The sequence below is a fragment of the Pygoscelis adeliae genome, unplaced genomic scaffold (genome assembly GCF_000699105.1).
Source record: "Pygoscelis adeliae isolate BGI_AS28 unplaced genomic scaffold, ASM69910v1 Scaffold427, whole genome shotgun sequence".
NCBI lineage: Eukaryota > Metazoa > Chordata > Aves > Sphenisciformes > Spheniscidae > Pygoscelis > Pygoscelis adeliae.
This window is the reverse complement of record NW_008825214.1, coordinates 1138998-1165319: the sequence shown is the minus strand read 5'-3', so window position 1 is coordinate 1165319 and position 26322 is coordinate 1138998. Positions and strand designations below refer to the sequence as shown.

The 26322-nt window shown below is 37.4% G+C and overlaps 1 protein-coding gene across 1 annotated transcript in view; it reads right to left on the bottom strand.

Moving 5' to 3' along the window:
- MPP7 (membrane protein, palmitoylated 7 (MAGUK p55 subfamily member 7)) overlaps positions 1 to 26322 on the bottom strand; it is a 114322-nt gene that overhangs the window by 63626 nt on the left and 24374 nt on the right. Inside the window, exons 3-4 of the mRNA XM_009329113.1 lie at positions 6478 to 6555; positions 1852 to 1932 (exon numbers count right to left, since the gene is read on the bottom strand). Coding sequence (XP_009327388.1) covers positions 1852 to 1932; positions 6478 to 6555 — 159 coding nt within the window. The remainder of the gene's footprint in view (positions 1 to 1851; positions 1933 to 6477; positions 6556 to 26322) is intronic.

The following is a 26322-nucleotide window of genomic DNA, read 5'->3' as shown; positions in this document are numbered from 1 at the left end:
TGTTCTAGACATCATTTTGCCCCAGGAATCTAGAAGGAAAGAAACAAAGAAACCCTCTCCAGCCACCAACCTAATAGTGAAGGGCTAGAAAATCTTACGCAATGTATGGCATAAGCTCGGATACAGCTGAGCAGACTCGAGGGCATCTCTGGGGAGGAACTGGAAATACTGAGTCCCACATTGTCTGGTCAACGTGACGGAGGAGGGAGCGGTGAAATTTACCGTCTCTCCCATGCATGTTTGCCATGAGAAGGTGGATGGAGAAGATAATGGATAGGCAAAAATATCAGGCATACTGTCATTTCTTTCCCCTAACTCACACAAACACCTGCAAGCTATGCAGGGCAGGGAAACGTGTGTGTCTCTTGTGCAGGATTAGGCAGTCTGGCCATGCAAAGGGCTTGGTACCCTGCAGCTGGCCATCTCTTCCTACAGCCAAGACATTTGCTGAGTTACTGCAGTTGTTCAATCATATTAACCACGCTGAGGGTAAAGCACTTCTTTTCCTTAAATCCCACTACGATTATCATATTGCATTTAACCACTTCCAAGGAACAGACAGCGAGAGTGAGTGAATAAGAGAAAGCAAGCAAGGGAGGTCGGGGGGGGGGAGAGAAAAGAAAAAAGGGAGAAATGCAGTTGTGGCAAACAAGCTGTCTTCAGACTCAGTCCACTAAAGCTTCAGAAGTATGAAACACATGGGGACAGTCACTAAGGAAACACCTACAGTGAAGCTTAGGATCTCTGCAATTTGATGCACCAACAGTTCCTCTTGTAATAAACCATCGGCATTGCCTTCCCCTTCAGAGAAAAACAGCTTGTCACTTTGGAAACTATGGAATAACCAACTGTGCAAAAATCTTTAAAAAAGAGGCATAATCAATCTTTAAAACTTTGTAGCACTTTGAAGATATCCTAATGTCTCAGGTTTTGAGATCAGTGTTTTACAGGGAATATAAAGAAGCAGCTGTCTTTAAAAGGGCTCCTTTCTGCTCTACAGTTTTCCTCTAAACTTATCAACTGCTGCATTTAATTATCATTGCAATATGCTAGAGCACTAAGGTCTTCCTTTTTAGAGTGGAAAAATAATGTGATAGTGTGCATTAACAATGATACACAGGGGAGGTTCTGACTGGATATAAGGAAACAGTTTTTACTAGGAGGATAATCAGGAATTGCAAGAGGCTGCACAGAGCATTTGTGGAATGTCTGTTCCCAGGCATTTTTGAGACCTGATGGGAGGAAGCCCTGAGCAACCTGCTCTGAACTCAGTGTTGACCCTGCTTTGAGCAGCACGTTGGACTAGACAACCTCCTTCCAACCTGAGTGGTTCAATGGTTCTATAGTCTACTGTCAGATAAAAGGTATCAAGTTCCCCAAAAGCACCACAGAGAACCCCAGGAGTTTTCAAAATTAGATATTTTTTTTTTTTTAAATATCCATCAGGAATTTTATTCCAAGTACCAGGTTGTGTTACTTATGCCCAGTGCAATTAAATCAATGGTATGACTGAAAACCTTCTAGTAAAAGCACATTTGGAATGAATTTATGAAGCGCATGCAGTAAAAGTTAGCAAAAGACGAAAAAAAAATCAAGTATCTACTTTTTGGAATATCCATTGTAAATAAACAATGGCTTTCCACTGAATTCCTTTCATAAATATCAGTAACAGCATAATAATTTATAGGCAACATTAAATGTGTTTCTTCATAACAGGTATTTCCTATTAACATTGTGTCCCTTCTTAAAAGCACACATACTCGTTAAAGCAGACAGACCCCCCAGGCAGCCCGAGGAAGCAGATGCAGACACCCATGCAGAAAGCACTTTGCAGGTGCAACGCATCCTCACCTTGAGATTGGGTTTTGAGAGGAGTTTCAACAGTTCTCTTATCTCACTGCTCAGTGGCTTGCTCTGCAGCTCCTCAGCCAGCTGGGTGGGAGATGGAATTGACACAAAGACCATTAGCAAAGCGTTGTTTTACCCAGTGCATCGGTGACAACCCAGAATCCATCTTGTTCAAGGTTATTACTTTCCAGCGTGTTCAAACAGAAGTCAGCATGAAGAAAAACACCATCAATCACCGCGCTTCTTTTTCTGGCCCTCGGCGGACCAGATTTAAGCCAGGCCTTTTGGCTCTGTTTAACACAAGTAATCATTTCTGGCAACGGTGCAGCCAGATCACATTCTGATTTATAGCGATGGGGGCAAATCCCAGCACTTCATTTAAGTGAATGGTCCTTTGCGTGCAGACAAAGGACTGCTTGTAAAAACGACTGGATCAAACTTTGACACTGTCTATAAAAAACAGTTTTGAATGAGGTGGTGAAATCCACACTGCTTCCAAAAACCCACAGTAGCGGTGCTGTTTAGGACTGGGATAAGAAAGCAAAGTGCCCCTACAGTGCAAGCAATCTGAACCTTTTATTATGTTTACACATACACTGGAAGGAGCTTGTTAAACGTGAAGTGGGTTAATCATAATATAGTTTATAACAGGTCATCAGCAATTCAAGCCCCTGAAATGCACAAACTATGTCCTAACAACAAGATCAGTAAAATTTATGTTTGGTTATACTACAAAATTGTGGTTTGGTGAACAATAGAGCAGCAGTCTAACGTTTAATCCCATGGCTATTTGGCTCACGTCTTGAGTTTTTCTTATCATGACATTCTCAACTAATTTGGACTCAAGAGGCATATTTTACTGCAGGATTTCAGACTCGAACTATTTTTCCAGAAGAACGGAAAGCTAAAACATATTTCACAACGCTGAACTTCAGTTTAAAATTCTGAAGCTACATGGCTCATAATCCAAAACGTGATTTCAGATAATCACTTATTTTCTTTGCATTAAATCAGTATCATAAAAATGTCTCAAAGAAAGACTGGTTATTTGCAGCAAGTAATTTTATTCGTTTAGCCTGATTTTAAATTTGTACGTTCATTTCGTACAAATTTTCAAGATAAACGGATAGAAGAATATTTTGCATAATTATATATAATAGACAATTCTAGAATCTGTTATATACATCAGACATGGTTTGAATACTTTTTTCTTTAACCTTCAAATTAATACAGGGTTAACAGGACTGAAACAAAAATTCATCACCTACAGTCCCACAGCCTTTTAACTATAATTCATAGATAAAAACATCCATCAAACACATCAGTGCTAATCTTAACAATATTTGTGTCTTAATACTGAAAGATTAGAAAATGATCTCTGTAGGAAAGGTCAGAATGAAATATTTTAGGCACATAAAGCCAAGTATTGAGGTAATCTGGCTGCAGTCTAGTCTGCATGTTCTGTGGAAAAGCTCTGCAAAGCTGAAAATAATCTGTGATATGAATGACAGCAGGTCTATGACACAGGTTCCCCTTGGTTGTCTTTTCATTCTTTAGCTTGTACTACTCACCACTAGAGAATAAAATCTATTCATTCATGTTTCATTGATGAAGACTAGTAATCACTCAGTAAGAATGACTGCTTCAGCATTTCTCTCAGATGAACTGTGCACAAGCATCTATTAACTTCAGCAGAACTGGCGTTTGCTTTGGTGGTGCAAATATAAATGCATGTACATAAGGTTTAGAACAGTGAGAAACAGAAGAAATAGTCATTGCTTTAACAGACTTTTTAATCTCATAATTTAGAAAAATATTTGTTCAGAGATGAAATCATCAAAAATCTGTTTTCATTTATATAATTTACAAGGTTTTTCCAAATATTTCCATAAAAGTCTTAAAGACACGTCACACCCCATCATAGAAGAGGAGGAGGAAGACCGAAGACTGATAGAGGAAGAAGACAAAGCCACATTTCCAGATCAGCAAACAGGTATCACCAGAGCTGCTTGTTGTGCTTCCAGCAGTTTTGGACTCGATTTTCATTTGTTGTTGTTGTTGTTGAAGTGCTGAGATTTGTGACAGCGACCAGCAGCAGTACAAACTATATGGAATACTTTGGGCACACTGATACCATGCCGATCACCTCCTATGCCAAAGACTGCAGGAAAAGCTGTCAGAGAACCTCTTCTATGATTCTCTGTTGAGGGAACGATAACATTTCACCAAGCTCTTTATGAAGAGCTGCCACTATAGAGAGGGGGAAACAAAGCAAGGGAGAGGGGCAGATGTGGAGTGAGGCTGGCGAGGTGAGGAGCACCGGGGCCTCGGGGTTTAAAGCTTCTGGAGAAAGTTCTGAAACTTCTTCTGCCAGAACAGTCTTTCTAATAACCTAGAGGCCTTATCTGCTGTATATACCTATAGTGCCAGCAATGTTTAGAACATTTGCATGAAATCAAGAGTCCTACGTCAGACACTGCTGCTCCAAAATAAGAGGCAAGCAGAATCTCTGATGGGAAATTCAGCCTGAAAGTCACTGGAGGTGAGGAGAGAGAAGGTATAGCAGCTAGGAATATGAAAATGTTTAGAAAAGAAGCCTTACCACAATTGTTACCTCTAAAATGGCTTTAAAAAAAAAAATAACACAAGAATAAAAACACACTCCTTAAACAGTTTTTAGTTATGTTAGCAGCACTTCAAATTTGGGTTTTAAATCAAACAGGAAATATTAACTTGCTAATAAGAATATCTCCTTCTTTGTTTAACTATGTAACAGTTACTATCACTAGGAAAACAAAATATTAATTTAAAGCCTATTGAAATGAAAGTGTGGTTTGTATCACCAACATGCTCTTAAATCCCTGAAGCTGACAACTAGTCAGACAAATGTGCCAAAAATTGAATAGCACTTTAATCCTGGAACTCCATGGGTTTTGGAGTTAAAACACCCACTGCATGTAAATTAACCTCCTCAAAATTTGCTGATAACTATTGAAACACAGAAAATCCTGCAGTGTGCTAGCCTGACTTCAGCTGCCAAAGGGCATCCTCATTCTATGGGACAGTGCCCATAAAACCAGCACAAACGAAGAACCAGCAAAAGGATCTTTAAAAAGAAGCTGTGCTTGAAAAGTAGGCAGGTATCTAGAGACACTCATGGCCCAACATATGTACATTTTAAAAATACTACCCTATATACATAATAATACATTCATAGAGTTAAAAACCCCAACCTCTCTCAACTGAGGAGTGACAGAGTACTTTAATTTGGGGATTTTCAAAAGCATACATTTTAAATGGGGCTGAACAAAGAATGAGATTGCTCAGCATTCCTGAAAATATCAAGAACTAAGTTTTGCATCCAAAAATAAGAAATGATTCTTATTAAGAATTTTAGCCCAGAGATCCATAACACAAATGTTAACAAGGATTATTAATATGTCACCAAGAACTTAATGAAGAGAATTTCAACCAGCTTTCTAATTTTCAAAATTACTATCAACATTATTCAAAGCTACTTGAAGGTTAAAAAAATATTACTAATATATGCCTGATGTCAAAGTTAATGCATTATTATATTTGGTATGTTACAGGATATAGCTCCCCTCCTACTGAAACATGAGTAAATTACATTATATCCTTTTTTCAATAGACTTCAAATATGTTTAATTTAGTTTTTCGTTAAAATGTTACTGTTCTCAATTCACAACATCTAACCATTTCTAAAGTTTAAAAATCAAAAGCTATTTATTATATAAAAAGATAGTTAAGGTTTTACAACATCTATAAAGCATGTGAAATTTCAAACATGCCATAATTGAAGCGGATCCTAATACATATTGCCTTTTCCAAAAAACAACCTGAGATCATCAATTGCAACAACGATTTCTGGATTTCACCTAAACCACAGTTTATTAAACATTTCTCTATCCTGGCCTACCTCAGGTTCAGTCATAGTTTATACAGGTGTGTGCACAATTCATCTGAATCCTAGAATTAACCAAATAGCAAGAAATGGCAGGTTGGATTTTTTTCTTTAAAATAAAAATTATAGTAACAGGAAATTAACTACTCCATCAATGCCGACCACTTTTACAATTTATTTTTTGGTTATGAAGGTAATTTGGAAAGCTCCAATATCAATAAATCACTACTGTACTTTTTCTTAAATAGTTTATGATTTTTTTTTAACAAGCCTCCTTCCTAGGCATTTCATATGCTTCATTTCTGTAGTATTATCTGTCATTTTTCATGTTCTGTCAGCAGTGCTGCTATCTCATTTGTCTTTATTTTTCCAAAGCATTCCTCTTGTCTGTGACTTTCTCAAAACACTAATAGTTGACAGCTTTTCCCCTCCCAGTAGAGTTCCAACCTGTAATTTCTATTACGTAGTTACTAAAGCAGAACAAGAGGCTATCTACACGCAATGTTTTTATAACAGGCAAGTGAATAAAAATCAAAGTAATATCAGCAACAAGCCCGGTGATGACAGCACCTTTGGAAACATTTGCAGCTTCTTATGATTTCATCTCAGAGGATTATATTCATATGTTTGCACTATGAGGAGTTCTGCTTGCAGACAGTTTTTTGGGAGACTTGGTACCAGTGATCTCAGCAGGGGACACTTACATCATCTGCCAAGGCTGCTGCACCGTGGAGTATGGGCACCGGGTTCTGTTTTTCATAATAATGCAGTTTTTCATGAATCTGGAAGACAATAGCACAAAGCGATAAGTATATTTAGCAGCACGAGAAACAGTACAAAATGACCCTGTTGAGCTAACTGATCTGTTGAGTGTCTGTAACTAAAGAAACATCCTTATAGTAACCTACAGGCAGCAATCATGTAAATGTAATTCATCATCATCCTCTGTTGAAGTGCTAAGAAAATGAAATCAGATGGAAAAAATGCTCAGTATGTAGACCAACCCACAGAAAAACTAAACATTTGTGATTTTTCTCTCCGTGCTTTCTGTGTCCATATTTCTAACATATTGCTTGAAGTATCAATTACATTTTATATTGCTGCTGAAAACACAAAGCATAAAGTGTTTATCCCCAAGATGGATATAAAAAACCCTGTAAATTATGATTTATGAAGTGAAATAATAGCCTGCCACCCACATCTTGACAGACAGCTTGGTGGAGCGGCTGGAGTCATTAAAATAATTCAGAAACAAGGGCAAAGTAGTGCTAATATGAATTCTAACACATCTGAAAGAAAAAGGCAGTCCTTCAGCAAGTTAAAGTCATTTAGGAGTATTTAAAGTTTTTAATGGGGAGTTATCAACATTAAAAATGCAGTGTGCTTTGGTTCTTTCAAAAGGGGAAAGGATGCACCACCATTTAAATATCCAGCCTCTTCCCTCCTCCACAAGTCATGCATTTCAAAATTTAGATTTTTCCAGTGTGAAAGCTTAAAAGAGCCAAAATATTTTAAAGCTTCTAACAAGTTTTTTAAAAGCTATTTCAGAATGGCATAAAATAACATATTAAACATTCAATTTTATTTAGATTATTGTCCCGAAGATACACAGATGTAGAAGTATTAATTAAAATTTTAAAAAAGACGACAACAGTAGTCTGAACTGATGCAAACACACCCCGTTCTTAGATTTCTACTTTAGTCCTGCTGCTCTGAAGGAGGCATGGACTCCAGATGGTTGGAGGAGTTGCAGGAGGAGCTAAATCTGGGAGTTCTGTGCTCGGCAAGGAGGGGAACACAACGTCTGGCAGAGGCCGCAGGGCTCTGGACTTGGCTGGGGAGCCCCTCACATCCCTGGGGTACAGGAACCCCAATGATACCCTACCCCTCCCCGACGCACTGCTGGGGGAGGGATGGGACAGATGCCAGGCAGCAAGGACAGCTGTAAAAAGCAACTAAACCAGTGGTCTCTGCACACTGAAAACGTTTGGAGTTGACTGGATCATATCTGTTATGCACCAACGGTTTCCTCCAGCCTTCCCTCCTCTTCGACATTTGCTCTTCTCCGCTTACTTTTACCCCCGGCAGCACTCTCTCCTCTCACTGCCCAGGACTCCCTCAGCCTTTTCCCCAGGCCTTTCTTTTGAATTTAATCTGAACTCCTAATAACCACACCCATAACAAGACAACGCCATGTCAATGACACTTGTGCTTGCCATTTTTCCTGTCTTCTGCTGTGCTTTGTAACACTTTTTAAGTCCACGTCTGTTTTTACTCATTTAGACTATAGGTTCTTTGAAGTAAAGGCCATATGACACTCTTTTAATGTAACGTGGCATAGCAAGATCTAAGTCTCGGTTGATCCTTCATCATTTCTGTAATCTTAATAGGATTATTTCTGTACGTGGTTTGTTAAAGGATACTGAAGTTCTGAAACATCAAGGTGAAGCATGAAGACACCACAGTTGCTCAATTGCTAAGTTGTAAAATGATTTGTTCTGAACAGCAAGTATTTGTACCTCATCCGGAAACTAAATGCAAAGCACTCATGTCCAGAACATGAGTCTGAATTTTACATACTTATGTAGACATTGTTTACTCAGCAAAGTAAGACTAATCCATACTGGATGTCACCAAAAGTATAAGTGACTGGAAAACTTCATATTTCTAGCTCACAAAGCACAGAAACTAAACAAAACAAGGAGATGCAGCTCCTGGAGTTTAGCAGAAATTTGCTATTCACTTAGACTGTGAACTTGAATAACTAAAAGGTGTAATAAATCAAAAAGTCTCAAATCCATTATTTTTTTGATTGCTTTGGCCAACATCTTGATTTTATCCAGGCTGAACTTCCATCAACTCTGAGGTTAAAAGCAGTTGTCTATGCTACCTTCTATTTTCTCAAAGAAAAATAGAAGTGCTGCTGCTGATGAAGCTGTTTTCACCCTGGACAACCTGCAAGTGTCTTCACCAGTGAAATTAACAAAACAAAAACAAAACAAAACAAACAAAAACCCCTAAAACAAACAAACAAAAATGCTGAGACACTCTAGTGCAACTCATCTTTAAAAAAATGTTTTAAAATTGTAAATTCCTAAAACAAAAAAACCCAGGGGTTTAAGAGGAGGTACTGTGTAACTTTAACAAGTTATTGGCTCTGCCTATAACCAGCAAATGGCTGAAAACAAATTTTTATTTTCCTAACAGTGGATATCGGAATTCAGCTAAGCATTTAAGGAAAGTCATTAAGGTTTTATTTGATGATAGAGGAGTTGTAGAGAGTAACTGACAAATCAAATTTGGAGCAGACAACAGGAGCTAATCAAGTAAGCAGGAAAATTTAACTATTACTACTAGACAGTTCCAGATATTAGGTTTTGCTACATCAGGTTGACAGTTTTATTAATTTACTGTATCGGCAGTATAAGTGACTCCAGGGATAAACACTACGTGTTCTACAGTGACACTGCAACCTCAGCACACTTCCATTTGAGATGCAATACAGATGGTGTCGGTTGGTTTCGTTTTTTTTCCCAATAAGCATCTGATTTGATTTAATAGGTAGTATTTTTTCCTTGTTTGCTAAATGAATCTAAGTTTTTTTAACCAGACATTTACATGGCAATACCTGTCTTCCATCTCTTTGTAATTTAAAGGAGTTATGTAAGAAAATGAAAAAAACACTGGTCTGTGCACAAAACTGCAATCAACACAAAACACAAGGATTACCTTTCATATCAGTGTAAAATTATCATACATAACATTAAAATGCTACTTCCTACTGCTCTCCTATGGATACCACCTACCTCTAACTTCTGGATAACTGACGTATTCATAGTGTATGCAGCACTTCTATATAATAGCTTCCTGAATGCAGTATGACAGGAGATTTGGTGCAATTCAACTGACAAAGCAAAAATTTCAGTCAGGCAAAAATGCATTTTCAGGCAATTTCTTCTCTCCATATGTCAAAAAATGCGTTCCAAGACGTTTTGGTCCGTAATTTTTCCCACAGATCACAGTAAGGCTGACTGGCCTCTAGTTCCCCACATTGTATTTCTGGCCTTTTTTGAAGGTGGGTACAACACTTGCCTTTCTCCTCTGTTGCCTTTCAAGGATGACACAGCACACTTGCAAACTCACCTGATGGCCTCTGAATTTCCCAGACTTCAGGGTGATGAATGACTGCATTTGTGACTACTGCCTTTAGAAAAACTACCGTGTACACAGCCAAATGTTTTGGCAACTTCTCCACATGCTGTCTTACAGCTAATTAATTTTCCCAAATCTGAAATTTGTAAATCATGCTAATAGATACACAACTAGCATTATATTTCAAAAATTCAATTCTTACACAAGTAGAATTTGAAATTTACACATCTAGATTAAGTGACCACATTGATGAAAATGAAGACAGTGAAGCAAACAAAATTGAAAAGCAAAACAGGACAAGGTGGTGCAAGTACTTTGCCCCTTTACAAATCTCACTCAATGAAATTAAACTGTAACAGAAATTAAAACCATCCTGAAACACTTCAAGAAAAGTACGACAGTGGATTCAAAATAGTAGAAGATAGAGCATTTACCTATTCAAGATAAAACATTTCATATTTGCAACCATTTGTCTGAGCTTCATTCTAAAGAATTCTATTTAATACAAAAGGCAAATTTATCTTGTATTCCACGGCTATACCCGATGTTCAGTAACTTTAATACTATTGCCTTCTCTCTAGTAGAAACCTATGGAACATATGGAGAGTATAGGACTGTATCATGCTTAAAAAAAATAGAAAATATAGTATGTCTGTTTTAAGTTCTTCTGACATTTAAGTGTAAAGCTTAAACCCTGAAAATCTCTTCACAAATGAGACCGAGCCTGTTAAAGCATGTTATGTATTGTAAATAAAACATATAAGTCATCTGTTCAGCAGAACAGCTTTAAGTTGCTGGGGTTTTGTCTTTTGATTTTTTTTTTTATGACTACCTATCCTTTTCACTGTAGGATACTTTGGGCAGACTTATGAGGTTCTGCGAAAACTGACAATCTACTGTGAAGAGATGCCCCAAGAGGGAAAAATAATCATTTGCAAATTTATACAATTTTTGGCACATCTGTAGGCAAGGGAAATTGTTTCTGGATTTTCCCAGAGATATTGAATTAAGCTTTCTATTACAAAGTATAGCAGAAATAAGTTTTCTGCAGTGTCCCCAGCCTGGACTATTTCAAAACCCACAGGGAGCTTTCTGAGTCACAAAAAACATATCTTAAGCAAAGAATCCTACAAAATAAGCTTAATTTCTCCTTTTAGATTTCTTAATTTCCAGGTACAGTTCTGGTATCATATGGCTGAAAACAACACAGGGGAAGGGGATAAGCATGTACACAGAATAGTATCTTCAGTTTCCAATACCCCAGCTCCTTCTGGGAAGGAATCTCCTTAATACAAGAATAATTTTATTCTAATTTAGTGGACTCTGGTACAGTTGTGTAAGCAGGACTTCTCTGAAAGGCTCTACAAAACAGTACTACACACCTACAAACTACATACCTGGCTTCAGAAAGGGTAGCTTGTATCAGTACTACAGTCCAAGATTTATTAGCAATCTTTTAGAAAGTTCTCCACCTATAACATTTCTGAAAAATTTAAGACAGAGCTCCAAAATGGCCTATTTTCATCATAAAATGATAGAATAGAATAGACTATTTCAGTTGGAAGGGACCTATCTGGTGTAGGTATGATTTTACTGGATGAGGTATCTCCCAGTATGGACATAAGGCACTTGCAAAATTCAGCTAATTACACGCATGCATGAAAACATGCAACACCATCTTTATTTAACGCAACAGAACAATTGGCACTGAGGACCTAATCACCACACCATATATATTTCTGGGGTTTTACTCTGGTCTAGCCCAGTCTAGTCTTGTCTGCTGAATACCCATTAGCAGCTCATCTCCTTGTTTAGTTTCAGCAGAAAGGAATCCATCTCATGTACTGGATTGCTGATGCAAACCAAAGCAGCACAAGTTGAGAACATGGGAAATTGCTTTAAAAAATGCACTCCTGATCTGAACTAGAATGCCAATATAAACACACATAGGAAGCACCAAGACATGTCTAGAAGACAGGCATTGAGTATATTGTTGTAGAAAATCTATACCAGTAGGCAGAACATCTCCCCTAACTGCTTTCTTCATTATATTCTTCATAATATATCAACAAGAGTGTCTGAAATCAAAGCACTAACAAAAGCCATGCAGCTTCTGTACTTAATGGCTTAGTCACTTGCATGGATGCATAATGAAAGACCCTCTTATATGGAGAACCTCCTAACTGTCCACCAAAGTTTCAGGTTCATATACTGTTTGCAAAAAAGTCTTTAATTCCACTAGTGGCACCACAAACCAGGGAGATACTACTACAGAGAGGACCATGTTTACATTAAGTAGTCACAACAGATGAAGAGAATGGAAAAAGAAAGCAAAAGAGAAACTGGTGAGGCAGCAAGTGCTAGTTTTTGATTCATCTGCAATTTGTGTCCTGCATCTGTAATATCTGGAGCAATAGAAATCATTCCAAGGCACTCATGACTGCAAAGGACATATTATGAATAGACCCAACATTTACACAGTGAGACTTCAAGATGAGAATTAGGGTCTTCATTTGATCACGAATGGTATTACCTTAAGTCTGGGATTTAGACAGTGCGTTCATTGTCTAAATTGACCAACAACTTTGAGTCAAGGTAAAACAAAGTACTTAGAAGGAAAAAAGAAACAATGGGCTACAGTGAAACAAATGAAAATAACGATAAACACATTTACAAACTATAATTGCATACCATCATCTATGCTGAAAGAGTATGCATATTTTGCTTGACATAGAATTTTAATTACAAGATTGTTTAATTGCCTCCTTTTCTCCTCCCAGAACCCTACTGTATCAGATGAAAGGAACCAGATAATTAGCCAATTTCCTGCTTTATTTTCAGCATTTAGCAGGTGTCTGTAAGCCTATTTACACAGCACAGAAATATGGACTGAATGCAAAACTACTCATTTGTTCCCAAACCTTTCTATAGTACTTATCATTGCAGCTTTGGCACGCTAATGAACTTAAATATATGAACAACTCTGCAGTAGTATGGCATGATGAACACATGCAGTGTAGGAAAACTGAGCAGCAAATCAAATGCCAACTCATTTCAAATACCCAGTGCCACATGTTGAAAACTGACTTTCTTAGAACACGTACAGCCTTTAAATCACATTCTATTCAAACCAATTGACTTGAATTGCAGTTAGAGGCATAGAATATTGCTAAGAATTTAGCATTATGTATTTTAGAAAAGACAAACAAAATAAAAATGCATAAATCATAGCTAACTACCCAAAGTTTGTAAAGAGAATTTCATTCCCCATAGTAATATTAAATTGCCTCAAATATAAATTGATTGCACAGTACAGAAAGGCTTTTGAGAGAATGTTACAAGTATCAAAGCAAGCCTCTGAAGACATAAAAACAGATATTCAGATACCTCAATTCTGGCCCAATTTTCCACAGCAAAAAGTTTCATCACAACAAATGAGCAATTCTCTCCTTCAAGCCCTTGTTCCAAAGAGCAGAAGCATTAAGTTTGTAAGAATTCAAAAGCAGGCTAATGGCATAGAAATACTTCTGCCTAAACAGTTGAGAGTCAGTAGTCAGAAGTCATTCAGAACAACGTTAGACAACCTTAACAAAAGAATTAAAAATGTGCACTATAATAAAAGAATCAAACTTCTTTATTACTATAGCATGAAATCACTTTAAAAAAAAATCAGAAAGCCTGCAGACTGTCTGGCATAAACTGTACTACTGGGCTTGGCTGGGAGGGAGTTCATTTTCTTCATATCAGCCCATATGGTGCTGTGTTGTAGATTTGTGACCAAAACAGTGTTGATAACACACCAGTGCTTTAGCTATTGCTGAGCAGTGCTTGCACAGAGTCAAGGCCTTCTCTGTTCTTGCTCTGCACCCCCAGTGAGTTGGCTGGGGGTGGCCAAGAGTCTGGGAGGGGACACAGCTGGGACAGCTGACCAAAGAGATATTCCATACCATATAACATCATGTTTTTCCAAAGCAGCCAATGCTTGGGGACTGGATGGCCATTGGTCAGCTGGCGGTGACTGCTTTTGCATCACTTGTTTCCACCCCCGCAAACAGCTACAACAAGGGAATAACCAACAAGGCATCTAAAATCTTTGATGGAAACCCAAAAATGCAGACTCCTTAGCTTGAGCCTTATCCCATCTGCTGCTAAAGGGTGTTTTCTTTTTGGGGGCGAGGAAGAGGGTTATAACTGGAGACGTTAATACAGTTTGATAAAGGAGATGTTTCTAGCACTGATAAAACTTGGTAACTAGTTCATTTAGCACTCCTTTAAGTAAGCAACTCATTCATAGAAATGAAATGAGGCCCAAGAATGAAGTGATGCAATTTTGTTAATTTCTGTCAGCTTAAAATGTTAGAATCATAGAATCACTAAGGTTGGAAAAGACCTCTAAGATTGTCGAGTCCAACCGTCAACCCAACACCACCATGCCCACTAAACCATGTCCCTAAGCGCCTCATCTACACGTCTTTTAAATACTTCAGGGATGGTGACTCAACCACTTCCCTGGGCAGCCTCTTCCAATGTTTAACCACTCCTTCAGTAAAGACGTTTTTCCTCACGTCCAATCTAAACCTCCCCTGGCACAACTTGAGGCCATTTCCTCTCGTCCTATCACCAGTTACTTGGGAGAAGAGACCAACACCCACCTCGCTACAGCCTCCTTTCAGGCAGTTGTAGAGAGCGATGAGGTCTCCCCTCAGCCTCCTTTTCTCCAGGCTAAACAACCCCAGCTCCCTCAGCCGCTCCTCATAAGACTTGTTCTCCAGACCCCTCACCAGCCTCGTTGCCCTTCTCTGGACACGCTCCAGCACCTCGACGTCCTTCTTGTAGTGAGGGGCCCAAAACTCAACACAGTATTCGAGGTGCGGCCTCACCAGTGCCGAGTACAGGGGCACGATCACTTCCCTACTTCTGCTGGCCACACTATTTCTGATACAGGCCAGGATGCCATTGGCCTTCTTGGCCGCCTGGGCACACTGCTGGCTCATGTTCAGCCAGCTGTCGACCAACACCCCCAGGTCCTTTTCCGCTAGGCAGCTTTCCAGTCACTCTTCCCCAAGCCTGTAGCGCTGCATGGGGTTGTTGTGGCCAAAGTGCAGGACCCGGCACTTGGCCTTGTTGAATCTCATACAGTTGGCCTGGGCCCATCGATCCAGCCTGTCCAGGTCCCTCTGCCGAGCCTTCCTACCCTCGAGCAGATCAACACTCCCACCCAACTTGGTGTCATCCATTGAAGATTAAACCCACTCATGTCAACACTGCAGGGAACATTCCAGGTATCAAAGGAAAGACGCCTGTTATCAAGGTCCTGAAGTTGCAAAAAACCAGATGTGATTTCTGCTGAGTTAATTTTTGTGCTACAGCAGAACACATGAAACAAAAGAAACCGCCAACACTCTCTGTTCCAGGTCATATGCGTACTTGAAGTCCATTATTTGAAAAGAGCCAACAAATAAGCATGTATATTGAGACCAAAGTGCTCTGAGATTATCAAAATCTTTGCAGTTGTGTTGAAAGAATGCATACCAGGCTCCAAGCATAGAATCATAGCATGGTTTGGGTTGGAAGGGACCTTAAAGATCGTCTAGTCCAAACCCCCTGCCATGGGCAGGGAAACCTTTCACTAGATCAGGTTGCTCAAAGCCTCATCCAACCTGACATTGAACATTTCCAATGATGGGGCATCTATAACTTCTCTGGGCAACCTGTTTCACTGTCTCACCACCCTCATTGTAAAAACTTTCTTCCTTATGTTCAACGTAAATCTACACTAGCATCTGTTCAGGCCTTAAAAGGTAAGGTTGCTAAACGTCCAGGATTGTGCTGGATGACACTTAGAGAGTGTCCTTTACCCAACATTCAGAATGATGTATATTCAAAAAAGAACTCTTCCAGAAATTTCTAATTGCATTGCAATTTCAGAAATAAATTTTCAGAACTGTATGCACAATTACAGTAATTTTCTAAGTTACAAAATGTGGTAATAGAGTTATATTAGATCATATTTAAGGGCATTTTTCTTGTCAGGTTATGTTTTGTAAAAATTATACAATGATGTGTTATCTACAGATTTACAAAGTTATTGGAGCAGCATTATTTTAAATCAGGTGCCATCAAAGCAAATCAGCAGCATTGCCTGGAGAAGCCACAGCTTCACCTTACACTCTCAACAAGCACTTGCTGCTTGAACTTTGATTCAGCAAGAACTTGGTTATGGAGTGCTTACATGTGTGACAGAGTTGTTATGGAGGAAGCACCCAGTTAACAGTGATGGCAAATATCATGCGATTATTATGAACTAGATTGTTAAAGCCAATAAAAGAAGCACAGCATGCTAGAAATGAAAGCAAGCAACTTTGTGGGCAAAGAAGGCAGCTTTTCTCAACTGGCAAAATCAAATGATATATTGATTTTGTTAAGGACAAAAAAGCCTTGCTAAAAATTCAGATCATGTGAGTTATTAGTCATTCCAGCCAAATAACTAGTTTTTATTGTCTAGCCAGAAATTGCAAGATAGAAAAAATGCCTGTGCATACTGCAGTAAGTTGTACAGTAAAATCGTATTCTCCATGGATTTTTTTTTTAATCTGTGGTTTCAGAGTTTCCTCCTCAATCATTTAACACTATGCCTCATTACCTCATTTGTCTGTCCCTCACCCTTGATCAACCTTGATGAGCAGGGCACACCTGAGGAAGAGATCACAACAGAGAAAATGCAATGCTTCAGGAAGAGGCAGGAAGAACACCTGCACTCACAGGTTTACTTGAGGCAATCTCACAGATGAAGCAGTTCTGAGACTAGTCTGACAAGGTCATGAGGGCACTGCCAGATTTGATTTTGTCTTAAAAGTCTCAGGCCTGTAAGGACCCATCTCTTGATTTTTATTGTAAAATGAAAATGCATCTCTTCCACTCTTTCTGTATTGAGAAAACCAAGCCAGACATTAAGTGAACAATTGATGATTCTGGTGATCCTGCTTTTGCTTCTCTGTGTCATACATACTGTTCCTGTGTACTTAAATTGTATGTATTTCTACACGCACTTCCCCACCACATTTCTTTTTTATTGGAAAAAGTACTTCATTATTTGTTAAGTACCTAGCTGTTGACACTTTTAACACACACCCCCCCTCCTTCATGAACAGTGGAGTATGCCTGCATATCTATGTCTTAGATCTATGCCTTATAATATTTCTAATTTCAGAATTTCCTGTTTTCATGCTAGTGTCACCAAAGCATATGAAAGAAAACTACTAAAGGCATCCATTATGCTCATATACCATACCTTCTCCTTAGCTCAAAAGCAAAGAGATGAGAGCCATTAAATTAAAAAAATTAAATTCACTGGGAACATTTTAGAGCAACAGCTATAGCACCAGAGAATCAGTTTTCCTAATCTGGAGAGCATATTGTAAGCAAGCAGTTGTTCACCTGTTAATACGATTTAAATGCAGAAAAAAATACACCTGACAGGGAGGACTGGAGTGGTTGTTTTTATTATCCATTTTGAGAAGACACAAGAATAGGTCAGAAAAGAAAGGTATGAGTGCAGTTAGTGTGGGATTAGTGGCACAGAAGTTCAGCAGTAACATTTAGTCCAGACAGTCATTTTAAAGCGAAGCTTTAGGGTATGAGCCTATTATAATGTGTTGAGCAACCAATTTCCTGCTTCACCACCTCCTTCCTGAATGACAGGCCATCCATTCTCTATTTGTAAAATAGAAAAATAACATTTCCTTGCTTAACGTGTGGTTAAAAGCAAGACCAGGTAAGTACCTTGAAAATTGTGTGCCACATATTTAAATTCATTCGGGTGCTGTGGAACTTGTTGGGGTGGCTGATGAAGACCAGACACTTTCATCAGGAGGAAAGGAACAGATGTATCCCGAAGCTTTCATTTAATGTGGAAATCTGATGAACACAACCTCTCTATAGGCACTTATAGAAACTGAACAGAACAATTTGAGAAAATGACAGAGGCCATACACCCAATGGCAGCACCCCATCCAACTCCTGTCCATAGCCAAGTAACCAGAGATAAGTTCTATAGATTTCTAATGATACAAAATGTTCCAGGTAAGGCTTGCTCATGAAACTGTATTCTGCCAACAGTTCTTTATGGCAGCTTCTGAGGGGTGCGAGCAGACCGAGTACCACGTACCGAATGGGCAGGCACCTCAACACAGCAGGAGGCAGGCGTCCCTGCAACATGCAGAATCAAACCATTGCTCAATAGACCAACAGTTTGGTCTTGTGCCTACAAGGGAGCACCTTCTAACCTGGCTTCCAGCCCTTTTTGAGATCCTACAGCCATGAAGCAGCAGCCTTGCATTGGACTTGCATTTTGCTGTAAATTGATTTCCTGACTACTCGTCCGATCCTGGAGAACAAATTATTTGCTTTGTGTTTGTGATGGCCTCTTTAACATGAAAACTTAGGTACTTCTCCAGTCATTTTTAAGCTAAACCCAAACTCTTTCCGTCTTCCCCCATGAATCATGTTTTGCAGCCCTCTCATCATTCTAACCGCTCTCTAATGGAATTTCTACAGTCTACTTAATTAGTGGCCTTACCTGCAATCTGCCTACAATCAATACATTTTTTCCTTAACTACTGATAATCCACAGCATGCCATCTAGTTTTCACACAGTTGATAATTATTATTTAAGTAGGATCCTAAAACTACTAGAAGTTTAAAGATTAAAATAGCAATTACATGAAATGTTAATTTCCTTACCTGTTCCCATTCACAGAGTACTCTAACATGCTTATTTGTGATTTTAACTCCTTTATAGCTTACATTGTAAGATGCTGCCCTTCTTCCTTCATTTTTAAAAGCTTTTTTTTAAATTATATTTTAATGCCTCAAGTTTACTTTATTTAGTCTGTACCACAAAGAAAAAGAGAAAGGACTCAAGAACAAGAAAATTTTGGTCTGAATGAATATGAAAGCATATGGTAATAAGACTAATGTATTAGCTATTTTATTTTTGCAATGTTAAGCAAAACAGATTAAATACTGGCTACAAACCCAGTTATTCCTTGCAGAGTTTCTTAAAATGTTTATTTTTCTGTAAGAAACACTTTTCACTTTGAATTCATTGTTCCTTATACAATAAAATAAAGCTGCTATTATATGAGATTTCAGACTTCATTCAAATGCACTTCTTTTTTGTCAGTAATAAGAAAAGGTTTTGATGACTTTGCTTATAGGAAGAGGGTCCCCTAGGTAGACAGAGGAAGTTCAGACCAAAGCCAAACAAGTTGCACTTGCTCCAAAATAAATTTCCCTGCCCCTTTAGAGCCAAACAGCCTACATGGCTACTGTATACAGTATTTTTAGCATTGTTTTTCTGTACTTTTAACCCCATTTCCAAAGGAAGGAGCATCAGAACAATTCCAAATTTGAATAAAGCCACTCTCTTGTGTGAGCTAACATGAAGTCCTTGAACAGAAAGAACAGAACAACATCAAACTTTTTCCCCTTTGAAACAAGCAGTCTTCAAACTGAAGTCCATGGATGCTGAAAGATCCCTGCAATTTTAATGCACTACCCTTCATAAATGCATTTTCAAGTAAAACAAAATCTGAGCAGTAAACCCATCAAGTACCAGTCTGAATTTGCTAAAATAAAAGTACAGCAATTCTTTTCTCCAAAAGTACACACTGACCTATATAAAAACATCTTAAATTTGGTAGAAGTTTGAGGAAAAATCTCAGAAGAGCAATACTGAACTCAGGATTCCAGGTCACAAACTGCTCTTTCCAATTTTTGGCTTTTCACCCTTCTGTCTATATACTCCCACTCAGTGGCAATCTTTGCTCACCCACCCCCAGTATTATTACTTCAATAAACACCACTTTTTGAATGGAACATTCAGATTGAAAAAGAGAATTTGGGGTCTTCATTTCTCTCTCTTCCTTTCATCAAAACAATGATAAGGATTCATCATTCACAACACAATAGACCAAATCTTTTATTAAAGACAAACTTCATCTCTCTTTCTCTGCATAATTTAAGTTTCTATGTTCATGCTTTAAGTGACCTGAGGAAATACTTCTGTGCAGTACTGCAGACATAGGAAATTGGTCACACATACAACAAAGCTTTCAAAGTCATATATATAAGAGTGTCGTTTAAAATGGTAACAATACTCAGGATTATGACACCATTTTTTATCCAGAGATTTCAGAGCACATTACCAAAAGAACTAACATCAGTTTCCTTATCGCTAAAAGGAAGACAAGGACTAATGACAGACGCAAAAATGTACTTAATTTTCAAACCAATACTACTAAAATGACTTCTAATCAGAAAAAAATTATTGTAACCTTAAATTTTTTGGTCTTCCAACTACTGATAGTGAGATACCTACAACCAATTGCAATATTTTCCCAATATAATTATCATATAAACAACATGTCTTTCTAAGTAACTTTTAAAATATAATTTTCTTTAAAGAATACTTCATGTAAGCAAGAAAGGAATTGTAACTCCCACTGAAGCCTTTCAGTTTTGAGAAACAGCACTCAGTAAAGTTGCACAGTTGTAATTAAATACAGATGGAAATAATGCTTACTGCAACAATCAAAACAGCTGATGTTTTTACAATGGTTCTAAATACAAAACTTGGGGAAAAACTTCTTTCATTCAAGACACTAATGAACTTAGATTGATCAGAAAAAAAATATATATGTCTAGAGTATTGCAATCCCACATTCCAACAATAAACTTGTTTCTTCTTTCTTTCTTCAAGGAAATCTTCCATTTTTCCCCACTTAAATACTCTGTTGATACTTCCTTTTCAGGTATCCCCTGACTCTGCGTGCAAGTAATGCAACAACGACTTGCAAAATGTATGCCTAACTAATTTGAATTATTATTGTGTGTAACAAATAATCCAAAGAATTAATCTAAAACATCAAAAATGAAAAACTTCAAGTCTTGCTATTGGTCAGATATTAAGAAATGTAAAAGTCTTCAGCTTTATGACAAATCTTTTTTAAATAGCACAAGTATAATGTTAGTGTTTTATACAGCAAAAGTGTTTCTCCATTTGGGGTTTGGTGCTTTAAATTTAAAGATCGTAATGAATTTAAGAGGAGGATTTTTTATTAGAAAAGTCAGCTTTCTGTACTACAGAAAAACATAATCGTTCTTACTCTTGAATATTAGATTTGAATATTTCAAAGAAAAAAGTTTTCTTAAAGAGATAAAAATAATTATACTACTAAACACGAACTGAAAAAGGAAAGAAACAGACTGGATGCAGCTAGAATGTAAAGAACAAAGATCATGTCAACAGCTGACTGACTGGGTTTTGGAAGCTATCATTACCTGAAGTTCTTCTAGGCACAAAATATACCAGCAGTAACTGTCACCTTATTGCTGAGAGACATATAGGAAAACTGCAATCCTGACCATTTCATGACTTGCAATTAACTTTGATTATCTAATTCAGCAATTAAAAAAAAAAAATCCATTATTTCCCTTTGTTTTATGCTGGTATGTTGATGAGCAAAGGAAGAGCCGTAAAGTGCATTAGAACATAAATTTACAATACTTTCTGTGCCAATACTAATACCCATTCATGTTAAATTATTCCCAGAGTGTGACTTAGGGGACTGAAGATGCAACTTGCTAAGAATATGGAGATAGCACTTTAAAAAAAAAATTAAATTAAAAGAACACCTTTCCAAATAAAGAAGCTATGAGGACATGTTTTATATGAACAACTGTACAGTCCTGCTTTGTCAAATAAATACAGCTGAAGAAGAAACTTTGAAGTGAGACAGAACTGAAAGATGAGCCTTGTCTTTGGAAATCTGTTAAGAAGGGAAAGAAGCACTGCACAGTAAGAGCAGGTAGTCTCAAATTCACTGCAAATAGACTTCCCTGAAGCCTAAGTTCAAGATTTTATTTAGATGCTAGAAACAAAACATATACGTGCCTAGATTTAATACTTCTCTCAATAAATGCCTTGTCCATTCCTTCAGAAAACACAAAAACTTACATAAACATTAAAAGGTTCTCATTTGCCCGCAAGTATGTTTTACTTGTCAACAATTTGCTTTGTAATCTTCGTTTCTCCTGATACTACTGTTTTTAAACACTCATCACAAGTTTGAATTGAGGTCTTTACTTTTACATCATTATATAAAACCTAATTTCCAGACATTTTTCCAGAAGCAAGTGATTTCCACTGTTCTGTTAACAATATAAATCCAAAGGAAAGAGCTTTCTTAACCCTGCTCACCAAGTAAACACATTTCTAACATGAACAAAAGCTGAACTGCTCTTCTGGTTGTCAGATTTATATTTTTTTTTTCCACCAAACTCCATTCTCTGCATAACTAAGATTTTTCAGAAGTGCCAATTGAACATTAATTAAAGAAAATGACAAAAAAAACCTAGGATTCGCTGCATACAGACTGCGAAACCTTGGCATAGACTTGTGCTTTTTCACTTTCGCTATTCAGGCAGAGCCTGCTAAATTTAAATCATGAAGAGTTGGGGTTATTCCTGCTTAGTACAGTAAACAACATCCTTACAGCCTCTACTCAAGGCAAGTTAGTCCAGGATCCAATTCAATTCAGGTTCCCTGAGTTCCTAATAATATTGAAGAGATCGTTTCTGTACAGCTCAATGATACAGAATTAACCCATTCAAACCTCAAACTTTAATCACAGACAGGGACATCTATGCTTTAAGTATATATAGATATATACACACACAGACATACATTTATCAATTAGCACCATCTAGTGGGGTCAGTACAATTTATGTGATATGAGGAATACATAGCTCACTGTTCAGGTTTTTCTACATCCTGTGCAACATGTTATGATACAGCACAGGTCAAGTAATTAATAGAATTCAGATGTGGGAAAAAAACTCAAACCAACCCCAAACTTTCTCATTTTAATTCATAACATTATGAACACTAGAAGTTACATTTTAAGAAAAATACTGACACTGAAAGCCACATGTACATACATATGAAAATGTATTGATAAGAAAAACCCCCACCTTTTAGGCATTCATACACATGCAAAACACAATTACAATTTAATTACTATTTTCTATTTTTACTCTTCTGTTCCCCATCACACACCTCAAGAAAAATCCGCCACTCTTTAAGAGAAGCTACTCTGAAGCATGCAAACGATGAAAAAAAACCCTTTTATTTAAGGCCTCCATCATCAGAGCAAAATTCTACTGTAAACACAACTTTTGCTAAAACTGGATCAAAGTGCCACAAACACCAGATCACAACCAAAAACACTAATAAAATGACAGATTAAATACTTGAAATTTTCAAAGTAATTAATTTAAAAGAGGTCACCTACACTAAAAACATCCTAAGAACTAACCATACTCATTTATGCAATTTCTGAAATATGAAATCTAGAAATTTATATTAAAACTGTAGGGACTTAAGTTGTGCAAATAAATAATGCTGAAGAATTTCAAATGCAAAAGCTAACAGTAGTAGACCCCCCCCCATCAACCGTATGCTAGAAAGACTCACAAATATAAAGCAGCAGCACATGAGGGTGCTTAAATGCAACAGGCAAAATCTCTACCAGCCTCTGCCAACAGGCACAGCGAGCTGAAAACACTACTGTTCCCTTCTCCCTCTGCCTGCTTACAGTCCAGGTTAAAAAACAAAGCACAACAATCTAGAAAACAATTAATCACTAAAATGAAGTACACTGCTTAAGAGCATTAGGACAAGTCACAAGTGTGAAATTAAGCATTTGCTTAAATGCTCTTTAATGAAGCCATGGTCACGAAAGCAAAGAACACCCCAGAGGACATGCTTTGCATTCAGGTCTTCCCTTGTTTCTAAAAAAGGTGATTGACAGCACAACTTTCCAAACAGATCACAACAAATCAAGTGGAACTTGGACAATGAGGGACAGACACATCTCTGGTGAAATCCTAGAACTAAAGTTAATATGAAAATATAAAGTTGTGATATCTTAAAAATAGCAAAATTAAAGAGCACTTCATGGTGGTTAGTAAAGGATGATCTTCTGTTCTTCCCTACTACATTTGGCACTAGGTGAAAGTCAGTTTTATTTTTGTTTCTGGGAATAATGGTAAAAGTAGGTGAAAATTCAGAAAAATAGAAAAATGTGGAGAAAATATGTAGATATGGGGGAAAAAACTAAGATCAATAAAAACCAGCAGTGGAAGACTTGCAGTGAGTACTTCAGAAGTCACAGAACATAAGAACAGAAGATGCTGAGGCCTGCACAGTAGAGCCAGGTGCCAGGCTACAATTTAAACTAAATGGAAATCAAAACAAAGAGGTTCTGATAAATTAATTAATACCAACAAACAAGATTTATAGTAAGAATTTTAATTTAAAAAAAGATGAAGACAGCATCTGAATTTTATTTAAAAGTACAGAGAGATGTGCTAGGAGTAAAATGTCCCAAATAAGTACAATCAGATAATTACAATAGTATTAATGGCTACAACTAATTCTCAACCTTTCCTGCAGAGGACAGAGAAACACCAACAGTGAAGTGGAATGTGTGTTGTAAGATAAAGAGGGGTATGAAAAATAATGACAAAATATTGGAAAAAATTGCAGTAATTTAGAAGAGATTTACTGCCATTTCCCCGTACCTTTTCAGACCACTGCACTTCAGGCTTTTGCACTACATCATCCAAACATGCAAACGCATTTCACAGGAAGCTTCAAATCAAAGCAAACGTATTCATTTCTTTTTATATTGGAAGGAATAATACAAATGTACTTGTACAGGTGTACAAAATTACAGCCATGCCATATCTTTAAATTTTGGAAAGCTGGTAGAAAACAGCAGAAATTGCCTCATGACAGAGGAGACGACAGTAACAAAGATAAGGCAGCTGTATTGGCACTCCTACTATTATAAAAAAGAATACAGAGAGAAGTTTAGCAATTTTATTCTTCAAGAACTCAGGATCTATGAAAACACAGAACTGTGACATAAATGTATCAACTACTGGGATACCAAGAGATTTCCTGAGAGTTTCCAACCAGGAACTGGCCCCCCAGCCCCCTTTTTTCAAGCTGGATGCAACCAAAGCATTAGCCAGCATGACCTAGCCTGATTTACACTGCATTTGAATACGAAACCAGCAAAAATTTAAATAATATCAGGAAGAAGTATTAATCAGGGAATTTTTTTTACATTTTTATGCCATAGATGAGTTATAACATTATCAAAAGCAAAAATGTAACACGTTTCCTTTTATATCCTGAAAAAATATCAATTTACACTTGATAGAACAAGAAATTACAAATATTGATCCAGCTTAACTCAGCTGAGCTCCCCCAGCTCAACTGAAATACACTGAAGTGCTCTCTAACTGTATCCATCTTCAGATGATCAACCTCATTGTATGAGAGGTCACTCTTACTTACATTCTTGAAGGTTTGGAAAAATCAGTGGAAAAGTTGAAATAAGTGAAAACCTGCATGATAGTCCCACAGAGAAGCCATGAAAGAATGGTTATGAAAGTGTTAATAGGAATAATAAAAGGAGAATAAATGCACGTAACACAAAGGGAATTAAAGGTGTCTCACACATTAAAAATTCATTTAGCAGTAGAAAAATAAATAGAAAACAATCTAGTTCTAATAAGTTAGAAGACCAATATACATACTTGGAAAACACAGAGACAGAGCAGAAGCAGGACAGAAGATATGATCAAGCCATAGGTCTTACCCAGTGGTTATCTGATATGCCACAAGAGGAAAATATTGCTTCCCCTTTGGGAGAAGACAATAATAAAACTTGGTCAGATTATTAGTTAGAATTAGAAAATGGCAGAAAGTGGATGTTTCAAGATGAAAGAGCATGGGCACACAACTACAAATATTTTGTTACTTGGCACGTGCTATGGTATGATTTGTACTTAGCCTTTAATGACATACCAAACTTCAACATGACCAGCTTAGTATTTCAGATGCCGATTAACATGATTACAATCGTGGGTTACTTTTTTCCTAGAACATTTGGAACTTGGAAATTCAAAATTGCACCCTGATTTATGGTTTCATCCTGATTAAAGCTGTGCATGTCTGTAGTGTCATTACTGGATTATTTAATCACTAAATCTCAACAAAAACTGCTCTCTTCCATGAAACCCAATCTGTAAAGCACATTAAAATTCAAGATACTTTATGAAGATGATATCCATACTAAATGTAAAGCAGTACTGAAGCTATCCCATACATAATCACTAGCATTTATAGCTGGCATGTTTTGTTTTTTTTTTAACTCTTAAATATCAATATAATTGAGGCAAAGTCATGTTTGTGAATAACTGACACCACTGGCATTTACCTTGCGCAGGTTGTGATTTCTAGCAAAAGTCAACAAGAAAAG